At 38.4% G+C, this 17,291-nt stretch overlaps 1 protein-coding gene across 4 annotated transcripts in view; it reads right to left on the bottom strand.

Annotated features, from left to right (window-relative positions):
- LOC138064679 (sorting nexin-24) overlaps positions 1-17,291 on the bottom strand; it is an 88,643-nt gene that overhangs the window by 5,805 nt on the left and 65,547 nt on the right. For all 4 annotated transcript variants that reach the window (XM_068928381.1, XM_068928380.1, XM_068928383.1 and 1 more), the window contains 2 exons: positions 2,333-2,427; positions 584-616 (listed from right to left, as the gene is read on the bottom strand). In XM_068928381.1, the coding sequence (XP_068784482.1) occupies positions 584-616; positions 2,333-2,427 (128 nt within the window). The remainder of the gene's footprint in view (positions 1-583; positions 617-2,332; positions 2,428-17,291) is intronic.

The following is a 17,291-nucleotide window of genomic DNA, read 5'->3' on the forward strand; positions in this document are numbered from 1 at the left end:
ATGCAGGCCACCTTAGGAGGCTAAGATCAGTGCGCACAGTCTCCAGGCCATTGGGCAGACTCACAGTTTCATGCTGTTCTTCCATCTGCCCGTCACACACCCGACCCAGTGGAAGCAAGCCCTTGGCAGCCCATTACACAGCTGTCTCCCATGGGGCTTAGGCAAAGGGAACCCTCTACTCCTTAGGGCCAGCGCTTTCTGCTCCACTCTCTACATACGCTTGCAAAGCGGTGCACCAAATCCATACAGAGCTCCGCCAAACGTATAGGCGAGAACCCAAACCCCTAATTCCATCTGATAAATCTTGCTACAAACAATACACTACAATGGGTAAAAATATTCAGAGATAATATCCTACTAAGGTTTTGCAAGAATTTTCTCCGTACAAGATGCATGCTCAGTTCATACTACAAATGGATCTAGAGAAACTGATGAAATCAGCCACATTATTTAACAAATATATCTACTTTTAAGGCTAAACTATTGTTATTTTGACAACTGCAAGGAACAAATACAGGAAAAACCAATAATTTCAAGTAGTTTATTAATCTAACATCCTAGAAAGAGTAGGAATCAAGCTCACCTTGATTCTTCTGATTCTGTTTCATCAAAAGAGCTGCAATTAAAGTGAGAGGAAACTGATTACAATAAAATTAACTTCATAAGCAAAAATGTCTTTTAACAACCACCAAAGGGAGCATCCTTTTTCTGGTCAGCGGCTGCATAATACAACACGGTTAAATGAACGTGGGAGATCTTATCATTTTGCAGCCACTGCTTCGAAGTGACAGCATCTATCTCACTGTAATAAGTTCACATGCATACATATCTATCTATGTATGCAGTGATAGGATGCATTTCCACTGAGGGCATTGGTTGACATCATTAACTACAAGTGAAAACTACAAGTCTACAAAGTTGTCCCTAGATGACTAAAAGCTGAATATTTAAATCTGGAGGTTTTTGGACAGTAAGGACAGATCATTTACAGTTTCTTTCAACTAGTGAGAGTGGCAGGACTGACAATATTACACAGACTGCATATGGACTATATTTGCTATGATATGAACACTCAAAACCATCGTATAAATGTGGCAAAAGTAAAATAATTCCTACAGATCTTTAACATTAGCTGTACTGAAAGTGAACAATGATTTCCAAACTTGATCTTACTAACCGCTTTTGAAACAACAATGCCAAGACTCTGCAGAGAAAGTACAGCCTGTGATGTAGACCTAAATTACCCTTTGCAAGGCTACCCATTTAAGGAAGAAGAAAATGATTTAAAGCTGTGCTGAATTTCCATTGTGTTCTTGCATCCTACCGAAAGGCAGGTGCAGATTTACTCCCAATGTGGGAAAAACTAGACCTTCCCTCCAGCCCGTTCTCAGCTCCTCGTACGCCACCGTGCTCCTCATCTGGCTCCACTGCTCAGCAGTGCAACTATCCTGACAAAACTTCCGCTTTAATGGCGACGACAGGCGTACTGGGGGGTAGATGTCTGAACGACTCTAGGGACTGCTCAGGGTCCTAGACAGCCCTAAGTTAAGGAGGGCCTCAAAATCATTTATAGCTTCTTCAGCTCTCCTCCTGAGCGCGAGTCCTCTGCTGTTGATGCACAGAAACTCCCCGAAAGCAGAAAAGGGCCACACTGCTTTCCTGGGAACGAGTTCTGACAACACTGCTGGACTTTCCAACTATGTCAGCTTGCCTAGTAAAAGAGATAATTCTCCCTACAAACATTATACCTGCAGAGTATAAGAGTTTCTGGTTACACTGTTTTGGGAATTTGTTATCCTTACGCTAATCATAGCCATACTGAGATTCCTTTCTTCCACCCTGATCAAGAACTCTTCCCAGGGGAAGGGCAATGTGGCCATTGGGTAGATACCACCAAAGAGGTGAAAGACACCATTCCCAAACAAAAAGATGGTCGCAGAATAAATTTCTATCTCGACCAAATACCGATAACCAGAAAACCCACACACACAAATGCTTTCAGCACAACTGTAGTGAGTGCTTATGAATACCTTTGAAAATTCCTTTCAGTAGATACTCCAAGACGTACAAGAAAATCATATTTTTCTCATCTAAACCTCTCCTTTGCTTTCCAAGGATATTACATTAAACCTCACTTCAATCTCTGAATAGTCTGAATTTATTTTATCACCTTTTGGGGATATATAAACATACTTAACATGAACCTAATGCCCATTTATTTTACCATGTTAGAGCTGGCAGCAAGACCATTTTAAGTCAATGCAATTGCATCAGCACTGAATGGATATGGGCCTTTTGGCCTCCATATATTTTTCAGTAAATGAGAACTTACCCACAACTTTCTGCTTTTGGCAGGGTAGGCACATGGCGAACATTCAGGAAATCAAGAAATATTTTAGGGAGTTCTTCATTTTCTAAAATGACTGTCTGTAATTAAAAAAAAAAAAAAGGGACAATAAGAAAACAAAGATTGTTTCATATTTTAAATATCACAAAGTTTTATTCAAACTACCAAAAGACTTCTCACGTGCAACACGGTTCAATTCTTCTCCAAGCCTTTTCACTTATTACGGAGTATAAGCATTTCAACTGGGAAACCGTAATTCTTAATGAATCACATATTAAAACATTCAGCTCCTGTGACTCCATTCTTAGACTTTGGGAGATACTTTCACCTGCCATCACCAGTGACAAGCTAGATACGTCTCAAGCAGAGATGCCTGATTCTGAAACTAAGGTATTGGCACACTCACTTGTGACTACAATTCTGTTTATGTAAAACATAAAATAAAACAGCTACAGCTCAGTGCTGTCACGTTCACCTCCCAGAAGATTCCTGTCTGGCTCATCAGTGGAAAAAGGAAGTCTCCAGTTTGTACAGTTTCATTAACGCATGCCTCAGTAAATGCTAACAAGGTAAACTGTTTGCTTGGCTTGATAGATGTACTTACAATGTACTCCTTACATCTACACGGCGATCCCTAATGACAAAGATCTCAAAGAGCTACTGCCTCTCTAGACCCACCACGTTCTTCCGTAGCAATAACCTAACGGCTGGACTCCATTCTCCTTTCTTTTTTCACTGATGAGAGGATTTATAATTTTGAGTAAAGTAATTAGCAGTACACTTACTTAAAAATACATAGCAAGTAAATGAGATGGTTAGGCACACATTCATCATGAAAGAATGACTTTTAAAGAAAAGGATAGATCTGACAGTTTTATAGAAGCAGCCCCAAAATCATTACTGATCTTTAATTTTCACGCAAGACAGACAAAACAGCTCATAAATTCAATGAACTCATCTGAAAGATTCAGTCCCTGTGTACTTGTTCATGCTACTATACAGTCTGATAGCACGCACAGATCTATGTAACTGTTTGAGTACAGTACTTCACAGACAAACAAAAGCCACAAGCTCTTCCCTAAATAGCTTTCCTTCATAAAGGCCTAATCTTAGACTGAACATAAATATGGAAGAAGCTTTACTAAATTCATAAATAAGTGGTTAAACAAAACTGCTTGCACAAGTAAAGCTATCCACGCAGAGAAGCGACAAGAATGGTAATGGTTACTCTGCTTACATTCAGGAGATAACTTATTCCTGCATGCATATTCTTTCACATCATAATATCACTAAGAAGATGCAGCAGTATGTGGAGAACAACAGAATCACAAAATCGTTTAGGTTGGAAGAAACCTCTAGAGGTCACCTAGTCTAATAGCAAACAGCTCGGTTATTTGTGTAATGAAAACCTAGTTAGTGTGACAATTACCTAAAATGTATATGGACTGAAAGAGAAAAATAAATTTTAAAACAAAGATATTTGGGAATTGGTTTCTTTTCTTTTTTCTTATGTTATATTCCCAACTCTGAATTCAGGGTGGACATTTCTTTAACAGCAGCTGAGGTCACCACTAACAAGTTGAAAAAAAGGAAGAACAGGCAAAAGAACGCAGCTTCTGAACTGTTCTGTTGTAGATTTTAATGGCTATGTCAACACCTATGGAAGAAACGGGAAGGTCTGAAGTGTTGGCAAGTGTTAAGCCTTTCAGTTCACCTCTGTCTGAGGATGCTGCATTACATGCCACCTCATTTGCATTCTGTAAAATCAGCACTCTGCTGCTGCAAAATTCATCTTGTTCTGCATTCAAGATATGCATAAAAGGAGGGGTGGAGGGGGATGCATATTCAGAGGGTGCGTGATTCGCCTAACAACGTGAATGATTTGCTCAAACAAAACCACTTCACTAACAGTATGCAATGGAGTACTACAAAAAGTTGTATAAAGATGTTTAAGGATACCCCACATTTCTGTGCAATCTCATACTTCTTGACAGCTTCTTCCAAAAGCTCAGTTGCTAGCTGAGGCTGCTGAGCAGAACAGTGATCGTGGGGGAAGAACAGAAGGATATGTCACTGCATAAAAAGTAATAGCCCTGGCAATGCTAACAAACATAGTTCTTGCTACTTCTACTCACTCCAGATTAATATCTCATTTTACCTCTTTCAATTTTTTTCAGGACTGCTGGGCACCGAGTCAACCCAAACTCTGCTAACCAGCTAGAAGGCCTGCCCTAATTTTGGCAAAAAATTTTACTAAAAGATTTAAGGAAATAGCATCTATTTCAGGGTCTTCTCCAAGTAGCTTGTTAATTGTTAATAATACCTCTATCTGGTGATCAATAAACTTGAAAGTGTAGAGTATGCAAAAAAGCCAAAGTAATTTACCCAGCACCATATTTTGCACCCTGCCTCTGCTAATATGGAATTCTGTCATTTCCAGAATTTCATGAAGGGAAGTAGGATTGCATTGCACAAAGGAAGATTTTCCCATTAATGTAACAGGATGTGCATTTTAAAGAATGAAAAGACAAATGAAGCCACAGGTTAATTATACTAAACTCCGGGTCAAATTATCTGCCTCCATTGGCTTTAATGAAAAAGGGCCAGCAGATAATCCAGCCCTTCAATTTACACACTAGAACATGAAGGAAAAGAGAAAAAAATTTGGGGACGACAAAAGAACAGCCACACTGCATTAGTTGTGTATGTCTAGCCATATTTCCTGCTTCTAGTAGAGGCCCAAAGTGGATAACTAGAGAAAAACAGAAGCAGTCTCAAGTGCGCGCTCCTCCACTCAATAAATACGCTTAGAATCAGAAAGAAATGTAATCACAATTGGTTTAATTTACCTGGAATAAAAGACATGACCACAGATTTTTGACTTCTGACTAAAAACTTTAGGAAAAGTATAGTTTGTGAACTCCATAATCTTTAAATAGTAGCTGAGCAGAAAATGAACCAGCAGTTGAATCTCTAAGCCACTATCTATTATTTGTGACGCAGCGTGCTCAAACGTAGCCTTTGTTCAAGTCAATAAATGACCTTGCCTTGTAAACGTGACTGCTGCCCACTATGTTCTGCAGTAAGGAACTTCGAAGATATATCTTCAAAGAAATGAAAATTCACAATTAGACCATTAGTAACGTAGTTTTCCAATGCACCTGAATTCTACCAAGATCATAGTAACGAGTCTCAAATATGGGCCCTCAGAGTGTCAAACGGGCTAATTTAAGGGGGGGGAGGGAAGAATAGCATGCATATTTCCTTTCTAAAATAAAAAAGAAGTAAAACACCTAATACAGTCCCTAGCAAGTGATTTGGGAAGTGACTCCAGAAACACATTTTTCAAACTCATTGATTTCAGCTGAACTAGGAGCATAAGCACCATATTTTCTTAAAAAATCGTAAAGGGTGTTTATCCGTTACTGTCACACTTTAATGAACTACTGCATGCTTCAGAAAAAAGAAACCACAAGGGAAAGCTTGATGTTTACATCAGCAGAAATGTCTTTTTCATTGAAAGGGTGCAATTATTATTATGTAACACAAATCACTAAAATCCCAATTTTTCTACCTTATCAGTTTCATAAAATCGTGTTCCCTAAGGATGTCATTGATTAGCTGCACATGTTCTTTCAGTGACATCCGAAATACTTAATTGTCGGTTATCTTTTCTCCTTCAGCCAGTAAAATATAGTCACAAAATTGCAAAGGGACTTGTTCTGCCTTAACCTTAGCTAGATGCCATCATGCAGTGGAAAACAGCGCTAAAATATCACAGGATAATGCTCTCCAGCAAGGGAGACATATAAACAGCATAATGATTTCCCACGAGTTTCCTTTTTAGAAAATTGTCACTAAAGCCAGGGTAAATGGTGACATATCTTCACAGAGGACACTGCGAAATCGAACACTGGCATTCTAGTTAGGTCCAAACCTACTCATCAGCCAATTATAGCAGTAACTGAACATCTTGCTGGAAACTTGCACAAGACCACATTACTAACCTTAGGAGATCGTGCCACAGGAATACATTGTTTTCAGGGATTTTTTTTTTTTTTGCTGTTGTTTTTTTAAAAAAATATGATTTAAAAATTCATTTCTTATGATCATCTATCATGCTTTCCAGGTTGCTGGAACACCCGTCAGTGAGGGAGAAATGAGAGCGGGGAGCTAAGTTATAAGGTTTTTAAGAGTCCTTGCAGCCTTTTCCATTCAATCTCGTTCAGTTTGAAATGCCGTACTGTTAGGGTGAAAAAGTTCATGACAGTTTTTCCTCTCTTCACAGGGAAAGATGCTTCACAATACCTAATTCAGTGGTGAAGCTAAAAATGGGGGAGGAGAAAATCAATACGTTCCAGCTACAGTAAGTAGGCCGGAGTGTCAGTCTCCACTGGGACCAAAACCCGCATCTTTTAGAACACTTTAGAGTCTATATTCTTCTATTAACCTGCTTTCCTGCTGCTGCTTTACACAGTCCCAGGAAATGATAAAAAGGTTAGCAAAAGAACATATTAACTAAAATCCAAGTAGAATAGATGAAGGTACCAGACTTTTGAGAGCAAGCTTTCCTTTTACTAAAAAAAGTAACAGTAGATACAATATAATTCTATGTATTACTCAGTGCGAGGAACAATGAAGAAACTCACTCTACTTCTTCAGAGAGAACGTTGCACATCACACCAGCAAGCAGTATTTCTCAATATATTACTTAAACTATCATAGTAAGGGCTCTCCACTTTCCATTCCCACCAGAAAAGTTCACTGATACGTGAATTTGTAAGAACAAAAGAAGTATCAGCTAAACTCTGCATACGGACGCAAGAAGTACAAAAACACACTTGCAGCAAAACAGAAGTGACACTAAATAAAAAGTACCAGCCAGCTAATGCCCCCAGATCACGTACCAAAGGAAAGTCAACAGTGCTAGGGGATACCATCGATACAGGGGAGCTTGAAAAGAAACAGTAGATATTACGTGCCAAAATACTTTCAACAAAGATCCGTAAGATATTACCTGGAAGTGGATATCTATAGAAAGACTATAAAATCAAGTTTTGGTGAACTTAAGCTCACCAGATACTTCCTGTCTGACAAATATATCTTTCATAATATTCTCAAGCTCCACAGAGGATGACAGCTGGATCCTCATTAAAGATATGCAGAAAGCTTGATGGCAGTGACTATAAGCTGCTAACATTTTCGCTTAAGCCTTACCTAACCTAATTTTAGAGCACTTGACTCACTGTGATTTAAAAATGCTACCAATTAAGTTTTGAGGTAGTAAGTACTTTATTTAGCTAGAGTTGCTTAATTACACAACTACAGTTCCATTTCACAGAATCGTTTAGGCTGGAAGGGACCTTTGGAGATCATCTAGTCCAACCTCCCTGCTCAAGCAGGGTCACCTAGAGCATATTGCCCAGGATCACATCCAGACGGGTTTTGAATATCTCCAGCGAACATTTCATGTTTAACTACTAAGTGGATTGGTTTGAGGCCAAGTATAACCCAGTTGATGTGAAAAATAAAACAAAACAACAGAATACAACAAAACGTTACAAAAAAATTTTTGGAAAACTGAACATAATGAGGTGGAAGCAAACAGTGAAGCTCTCTTCACAGACAAATGAGAGACTAGCCCCTGAAAGGTTAGAAACAAAGTGCAACAGACCATAGTTCCTTTGAAAAATAAGAATTAAAGGCAGAAGCAGTCAATATAGCTTCCCGAGACACTACTCAAAGGCTCAAAGGACTGGAGGATAAGACAAAGCCGCTACCGAAATGAAGAAATCAACAGAGCAAAAGGAAAAGAAGAGAAGCAGAAAGGCAGAATGAGTTAATGCTACTCAAAAAATTTAGCAGGAACAAGAAAGGCTTTTAAAAATAATGAGCAGGAAAAGGCAGTACACTGAGGAAGCAGATCCGCTAATGAGAAAGACAGACACCAAAATAAACGTTGATTTTAAAATGGCTGAACAGAAGTGGTTTTTAAAAGTCAATGCACCACTAGGACAATGAACAATTAACAGGTAATTAAGACTATGTCAATAATGCTGTTGATACCAAACAGGTGCAGGAATACTTTAGACAATAATATGCATAAATCAGTAGATCCACATGCTACGATGCTCAACAAATTAGGAAGTTATGCCTGAAAGGTCTCAGAGTATGGGGGGGGAGAAAGTCTGGAAGAAAGCTACTGTGTCAAGTCTTTAAAAAACAAACAAAGGAAAAAAAAATCAAACAATAGGTAAAAGAAGAAGTTTAAACTTGCAGCACTCTTTTCTAAGCTTAAAGGAGTTAAATATATATCACATACTAATAAGCTGTAATAAAAGAAAATGATTCAGGTTGCAGGTTAGGCCACATGGAAAGTTTGAAAACCAGTAGGCTTTTGGTTTCGCACACAATCAGATGCTGCCCTCTTCCTATGCTGATCTTCATGCACTGAGGCAAAAGTCTAGTTGCGGGGAAAAAAAAAAAACCCAAAACATGCAACAGCATCTGAGCAGGTAATTAAAGACACACTTAATAAACACACACTCTATTTTAGGGCAAATAAAACTCGCATGGAAAACGTCAGTTCTGGATTTTCCAAACTTTCAAGTTTTTTTTTTTTTTTTTAATTTTTAACCCGAACAGTGTTCCTCTAAATTTGGGGCTTTAGTGCATGTTCCTGTTTTTTTAATATGTGGTAACCCTTCCAGCACTCATCACTGCCACATTTAAACTCTGAATCCTCAGCATTAAAATATATACTTCTGTGTGTGTGTGTGTGTGTGTGTGTGTGTGGACCCTCATCAGAGGCTGTTTCTAATTGTAGGTATGAAATACACAGAAGGGCATTTGCTTTGCTTGTTCAGTAACAAGCCAGTAGGACCACACAATACTCCTCCAAAGGGTCCAGAGGCTCTCACAGATGAAACTGCTGAAGCAAAGTGCGTATAACACATTATTCACATGAGTCCTCTGAACGTGAGGACTGAATCACGGCAAACAAAGGATTTTAGAAAAAGACTACGAGGAGAGATCTGAGGACTTACAAACTGGTAAGTTGGTAACGACAGTAAGAAAGAGAATCAGCGGCACATCGATAAATACATTAGAACGGAAAAGAATCACGAGGGTTCCTGTTAGGGGATATCCTGTTTCAAAAACTTAATGAAACCCCTGAAAAGACAACCAAGCTCACAGATAAAGGTGACCCTGCTGACAGAGCCAATCTGCATTTCCAAAAGAATTATTTTAACAAAGTCCCTCACCAAAGGCTTTAAGGGAAACCACGCAGCCATGGTCCTGCAAAGGTAAAAAACAAACAAACAAACAAACAAAAATAGTTACAAGTGAAGCGTAGGGTGGGAGCACACAGCCCACAGCTGCAGCAGCGGGATGTCACCAGTGGCAACGCTCACAGGTCTGTGTGGGACTGATGCTGTTCAATGCATTAACAAACAACATAGAAAATCAACTCAGCAACGAGGTGACAAAATTTGCCAACACCACCAATTATTTAGGATAGTAAAGACAAGGGTCAACTGTGAAGAAATACAGAAACATCTTACAAGACTCAATAATGGGAAATGAAATGGTACTTGAAATTCAGTGAGACAAGCGTAAAGTGATGCGTTAGCGGAAAAAAGTAACACATACAGTGATTGGGTTTTGGGCTGAGCCTTAGCCATCAGAGGACTGAGGTGCTAGAGTTTTCAACAGATCCATGAAAATATAAGCTCATTACTCAGCAGCAATTAAAAAAGCATATAAAAAGATTATTAGAAATTATTAGAAAAGGAATCAATAAATAATTATAAACTAAGAGAAAAACACTATTAGCTATTATTTAAAAAAGATTGGAAATTATGAAAAAGGGAATCAAAACAAAAGGGAGAACTTAATGCTATTCTCTAATTTCCTCGTTTGCCCACTACTTCGAACAACATGTGCTGTTCTGATTCTTGAAAAGGATACTGTGGAGCTGGAACAGTCCTGTTCAAAGCAGGACAACGAGCATCATCCAAAGCATGGAACGAGTTCCAGATTAAAAGAAAAACAACAATAACAAAAATAAGCAAGGACTTCTGAGTCCGAAAAAGATGGCTGGGGGAGAGGAGAGACGTAATTTAGGCCCTGTGAGCAAGTAGCACCCCCAGCCGCGGGCACTGAAGTGGCAGGGATGATGCAGGGATGACGATCCAACCCTTCTCCCTCACTCTCAACTGTGAGAAGTCTCACTTTAGAAATATGCCCATTAGAGATACACAAAGCCAAATAATATTAGCACAAAGTAAGGATAAAACAGAGTAAGAGTTAATGGAGGGCAACAAATGTTTTAAGATCTCTTAAAACATCACTTGGAAGTAAATAGTGCTCGTTTTCTTTTAGCCATATTGAATAAAAATTATCTGAGAGAAAACGTATGTCTGAATGTGAAATAAAAGAAATGGAAGTTATTTTAATTTACTAGAATTCAAGTAGACAGGCTGTACAGCGTATTAAATTAATTCACACTTCATCAAAACACACTATTTGGTAGAGAATAATATTTTAGCTGCAAAATAACTACAGTGTTTGTAAGTATCTTCATGTTCAATTTCTAGACATATGTAAGATATCATAAACATATCATATCATAAAACATATGTAAGATATCATTCTTTTTCTTGGTCCTAATTATGCCGCGTTTCAAAGCGGGGTTTGGAAAAGTTGCCACTTGCTTTTGTACAGAATATGTTTTTCCGACACTGACGTATTTTCTATATACTACATTTACAATGCTTGCAAACAGCCATTAATAGAGAGGAAACCTATGAGCAAGCGCGAAGAAAACGCTACACTTAGAAGAACTCAGCTACACCTCACTGTTCAGAGAAGAGAGCCAACTGCAACAGAGCGATCTGCCAGCACTCAGAGGAAGAGAGGAACAGCTCTGCAGCATCCTTGACTCGCTCCCGAGCCCCCAAAGCCACCCTCTGGATGAGCTCTATACGAGTGCCTCACAATCCAGCCTGTTCTGTTAAGATGCAGATGCTGGACTGCCTGTTGGATTTTTCAGCCGAATAACGTGGTTTTGGTTAAATAACACAGCCTCAAATGAACTGAAAAAGCCCACAAAAATCCTGAAGCGTTTAAAGCACCAAGAAAGATTTAAAAACAACCCTGAAACAGCATTTCTATGCATTTTTTTTCACTCCTTAAGTAAGATGTCTCATAGCTCTAATTTGTATTGTGGGTTTTGCTGGGAACAAGGAAAAGGCCAGGTAGCGCCTTAAGACTGATAAAGGGAGCTATGAAAACAGTCTTGCTCTCCTCCACACGAATGACAATTTCATTCAAATGTCATGTCAAAAATCTAGAAATCAGCCTCTTCTGAGGACCATTTCCTCATCTACACTGTTTGCGTAAGGCACCGGGGCAAAAATGCTATTCAACTCTACAATAACTTTTCTTGTTTTGTCTCCCTGATATTTTCTTGTCAGAGGTTTTGGGTCAGGGTAAACTCTTGAGAAACGATTCGACATTCCCTCTGAAACTAATTAGATTAAGCAGCAGGTACCCACTCTAGAGTCAGAACGGGAGACTGCAGAAAGCACAGGGAATTCACTGCACTTGGGGTTAATGAACTCATTGTGTCATTTTGCAGAGGTAAAGAAGGGGTAACCTAACGGGCCAAATAAATTTAGATGTGTATGCATTTAAAAAAGAAAAAAAGTCGAGATATGGCAGCCCATTCAGCAAAAAATATGTTGTCAAATAAGGTCTCTAGGCTATTTTGTTAGAGCCTGCAATGTTGAAAGAGTAACCGTAAGGAAATCTGTACAATTAGTTTTAAAAACACGGAAGCTCACATCAAATTTAATCGGCTTTTAAAAGAAAATACATTAATACATGTTGCATCTGCACGACATTTACTTACCTTTAGCAGCAAAATCAAGCAAAAAATCTGGTTTATTTCTGGCTGAATAACTAGTATATTAACAATCTACTCTGTGATACCCTAATTCTGGAGTTAACGAACAGGCCATTTACCCAAGGGCAAAGCAGCACAACGTAAGTTTCAACCACTTGTAATCTCAGAAATGAGAGAGACAGATGGTCTGAGGAAAACAGAAGTCAGTTATAACTTTATAGACAGACATCACAGGAATGGAACAAAAATATATTTGTTTTAATTTGTGAAAACAATCGGTTTTCTTGTAGAACCATTGTAACACAGAAAATCCCATTCAGAAACATACAGCTTCTTCAGTTCTTATTAAATTACCTTCTGTTTACAATAATTCTTATGTTTAAAACATTTCCCTAGCCCCACAGGAGAGCAAGACCCAATCAAATTAGAACAATGCAGTAATGCTGCTCTGACAGCATTAGTCATTGATTCAAAGGCATCTGTTTTCTGAAAAACTCACCACGGTTTGTTGTCTTCCAAAAAAAAATTTTTTTTTTAAAACAATTTTTTACTTTGGATTCAAGTCAACAGATCAAAGTCAAAGATTCAGACAATCTCTGCTTACTTCTTTATTTCAAGAAGTACTTGAAACAAACGGCTGAGATTCAGTGCACATCTTACTAGATGGACATTATAAAAACTCAGCATTTCATGAATTAAACAAAAGAACAACAGAAGCTTGAACAGATGAAGTAGGGCTTTTTTTTTAAACAGAGAGTAATGTGCACATTCATATTAAATTTTTGATAAATAAGTATGCTGTGAGAATTTTTTGTCAGGAGTCATAATTCATTCATTATTTACACTGAAAAGGAAGAGAATATAAATGACACAAAGGAGAGCAAGACAGTTATAACTGAGTAAATTACTTTGTTTTTCCAAACACCATCAGAGCAGGGAGATACTCAAGGCAGAATGGTAACCAATAAAAAATGAACAGCAAACACTTCCAGCAATAGAAGTCACTGCAGAACAGTCAGAGGGACAAGGAAGATTTTAATATTTGACCACGTTTCTCAGAATATTTAGCTAGTCCAATTTTGCCAGCGAGAAGCTGAGTTCGTTAACCCTCACACTACCACACTTGTGGATCTTGCCGGATGAGCTACTTCGGTGTTAGAACAGCCGGATGGAGGGCTGCACTCCCCGCCGCAGCTGCAGCGCTGTACCTACCACTCTTGCCAGAAACAAGCCTTTCAAGTGGCTAGATAAAATGCTTTGTCCTAGAATAACCATTCCTATATTCCCGTGCTCTATTAACTGGAACAGTTTCCTTTACAGTGTATTTTTGCTTATCTACATTTCACTACAATCTGCCAAACAATTGAAGATTTCTCTCAGTTTAGTGCCAAAATGCTGTGTCAAATACCCTTTCGAGTAAACTTTCAGAAAGGGCTCTTTTCATCTCCCCCCACATTACAGGAGAGAGCCGACGGAGAATGATAAACTTTCTCACTCATCAGTGAAACCAGCTGTTTGCTGAGTCCAGGCCAGCGTACTGCAGCGTGATTTTGTCCTGCTCAGGAGTCAACTGTCTTTATACATGTAGGAAAAACTATGAATAAATAAAAATAAAAGTAGCTAAGAGCTGTGGTGTAGATTTTGTGACACTAAGTTCTGGATGCGTTTTACAATCCTAAGCAGTTGCCTGCTCGTGAATTCAATCTGCAGGGGATATCGTTTTTAGCGGGAATTAATGTTTTCAGAAATGCTAGAACTAGGGAAAGTAACTCTCCCTTCCTCAGAAAGCATATAAACCTGGCTTTTTGTTTGCATAGAACCAATATCTTAGGCTGGAAGCTTTTCCTTGTTTTCCCTTAAAAAAAAAAAAAAGAAAAAAGAAAAAAAAAACTCTCCTTCCTTTTTCACTCCCACCACCCCAGCAAAAAAACTCACCTCTCTTTCAGCAAAACGAGCATGCCTTGTTACATGCTGCTCTGTAACTATAGGAGCAAATCAATAGCAGCTGAATGCCATCTGCTTCGGGCAGCAGAACAGCACCAAAAGTGTGAGCAATGCATCTTCCCTTATTGAAAGGTTATTTTATGCAAGTAAACAATTCATCGTCTTCTTGCACGCTTGATGCTCATTTACCACTTCTGATCAATAAAATATGCAAAACAACAAAAAAATTGAATCCTAAGAGTAGTTCTGATGCCAGCGTGATAGTTAATCAATATCAGGTCTCTGTTCAGTAAGGCAGGCAGTAGGGTAACTCTCTATTGTATGAGCCCTGGAAAACGCGTGGAAATGCGTCTTGTTGCCTCTAAAATACAATAGGAGAGTGAGAAACACAACTTTTATCCTGCAAATTAAAACAGGAGAACGAAACAGGACACATTATTTCAAGTGAAATTCTTTTCCTTCACTGTGCAAAGGGTATTGTGTCAATGCGTCTGATGATTTGCAGCAACAACGAACTTGCTGAAATGCTTTTGATGGAGCTTTACTATCATTTAACATAGCTATTTAGTTAAATCATAGCCATTACAAGACATGCTTTGGACGGCAACCCACTCCGTTTCTTTCTAAAGCTGCTCTACCTTATTAAGTCTTGGTTTTCAATGTATTCATGTTTCAGGTGAACTCAGTTTTTCTGTTAAAAACAAACTGCTATGGGAATTTCTTTTGCACAGTGTTTCTTTTAGTCAGACCACAAACTGCCTTATTACATTAAGCCTCCTGACAATTGATTCAAGTAGAATACTTCTCTCCCAACAAAGAAAACAACATCATTTTACAGATATTGCAAAACAAACCCTCCAATTTAAACTGGTTCCTAAAATAATACCAAGTACTCACAATGACTCACAAAGGCTCTCTACTCTAGTGAGCTATATTTCCTAATATTAAAAGAAAAATTACCGTTCAGATGAGAAAAATATTTGCATAACATATCACCAAAATAAAGCTGCTAAATTAGTTGCACACTGTACCTTCTGATCAGCATTTATACCACATTTCCTTCATTCTTTTATCCTGGTTGTATACAGAAGCACAATTATTCTGGTATCTGGCTTTCACTTACTTTTGGTTCTCTGAACTGCAAGAAAGCTTTGGTACGCTTTTGTAAAAGGATATCTTATGTAGGGTTTCCATTTAAGAGAATTAACAATTTTTTTTAAAAAAAATTAAATACTGTATTTTCTATATATTTACAAAGCAAAGACACTTCCCAATGCACTGGCCATGAACTTTCCAGAAAAGGTTTACTACAAGAAACCTAAACACTACTGCCTAAGAAAGAAATTCATGATCAAAAATAAATTATTAGAACCAAACAAAAACTTCCAATAAAAAAGCAGCGCTCATATATAGGAGAGAAAGAAAATCTCTCGTCAGTTGTTCAGTTCTCATAATTCTTACAAAAACAAGACTACTGGTTGAACTCATCTATAAATCAACTTGTATAGAATTTTTAATTGGCAATTAACTGGTAATTAATAAAGCTGATATTTGCAGATACGAAAACAGACTTTCTTAAATGTCACCTGACCAACCAACTAAATTTAACGCAAGACTGAGTAGGGTTTGAGGTTTGTTTAAATCTGTGAATTACAGGCTGATTTGTGAGCAACGTTTCAATTTTTTCCCTCTTACAATCTTGCATACACATCTAAATATTTGTAGCTATAACTGGCAGCTCCCTGTTCTGTTCCCCCGAGCTTGGATCAAGCTCCTTCTGCCTGCTTTCTACATAAAAGCATATAAGCTCATATGAACGTCGATATATAATCACATTTATAGAAACCAAAACAGTTTTGATCAAATTAATAATACAGAACATGGTAAAGAAAGTGCAGTAGCTTTAGTCAATGACCCAACTAGCAGTAAGGGTATAATTTAAAGTCAGAAATTTCCAGTGCATGCACCGTTAGCCACAGTGAACCTGTTACTGCTCTAAAGGGAATTGTTTGCCTCTTATTAGATTTTCTACAGCACAGCCATAAGTGATAAATGTACTGCTGTACTCACTGTCAAGTTAATCAATGCTGCCAAAGTTTTGTTGACCTAACAGTAATCCATAAAGTGAGAGGCATTTTCTCTATCCCTATGACATCTCAGTCCTCAGTGGAGATACAAATCTTGCAACAGCATCTTTAAAAAAAAATGAAAAAACAAAGCAAAGCGGGGGGGGGGGGGGGAGTGTGTGAAAAAGGATATTTTCAAAATTCTGTCTTCAAATTAGCAGAGACTGTGAGAATTTCCTCTCTCTCTGAGAAATTGTTTAAACATGAAAGCCACACAATGGATTCAGTTTGGTGGCTAAAATACTAGCAAAATGGATAACTTCACTGAGGATAAATCCTTGCCTATAAACAGAAAGTAAAAACCAGCTGCAGGAGTCTTCCAGGGAAACGGCTGTGTTATCAGCGCACAATTTACTTGTGACTATAGATTAGCGCGCTGGTCCAAACAGAGCACGGTGCAGCAATTCTGAGGGTGGTCATGCAAAAACAATAATAACAATCCACCTCCAAAACTTGTCTATTGCTACATATGGCTGTAACTCACAATCCATGAGAGGCATCACCACTGCAAAGGCGAAAAAAGCCAGGAAACAATCCCTGGTAGAAAGAGCTGCTCTATAAACAAACTGCTGCCATGCTCTCACAAGCAATTATAGACATATGAAATATGAATTGCCATTGATTTTTCTCCTAGAGGTCACTCTGCTCCATGTTTTACGCACTCTAGGCATTTATTTGGGTGGCAAACTGACAAGTTTTTACAGAATTAACGGAGCAATGTAATCCTTGCTCAATCACAGGTACTTCATTGTGGCTTCTGCTCCTTGACACTCGTCCCTCCCAAAACTCACTAGCAAGGCACTCCTTGATAAAGGCAAGGAACTATGCAACTACATGCGGAAAAAAAGACCAACCTAACTTGGTCAGGGAATGCTTATTAACCTCTTCTGTGCTGATGACAAGTGAGCAGCCTCAATCAAAGGATTACATTTATCACAGCGGAGCAATCCTACAGCTAATGCTC

Source organism: Struthio camelus, chromosome Z, assembly GCF_040807025.1.
Source record: "Struthio camelus isolate bStrCam1 chromosome Z, bStrCam1.hap1, whole genome shotgun sequence".
NCBI lineage: Eukaryota > Metazoa > Chordata > Aves > Struthioniformes > Struthionidae > Struthio > Struthio camelus.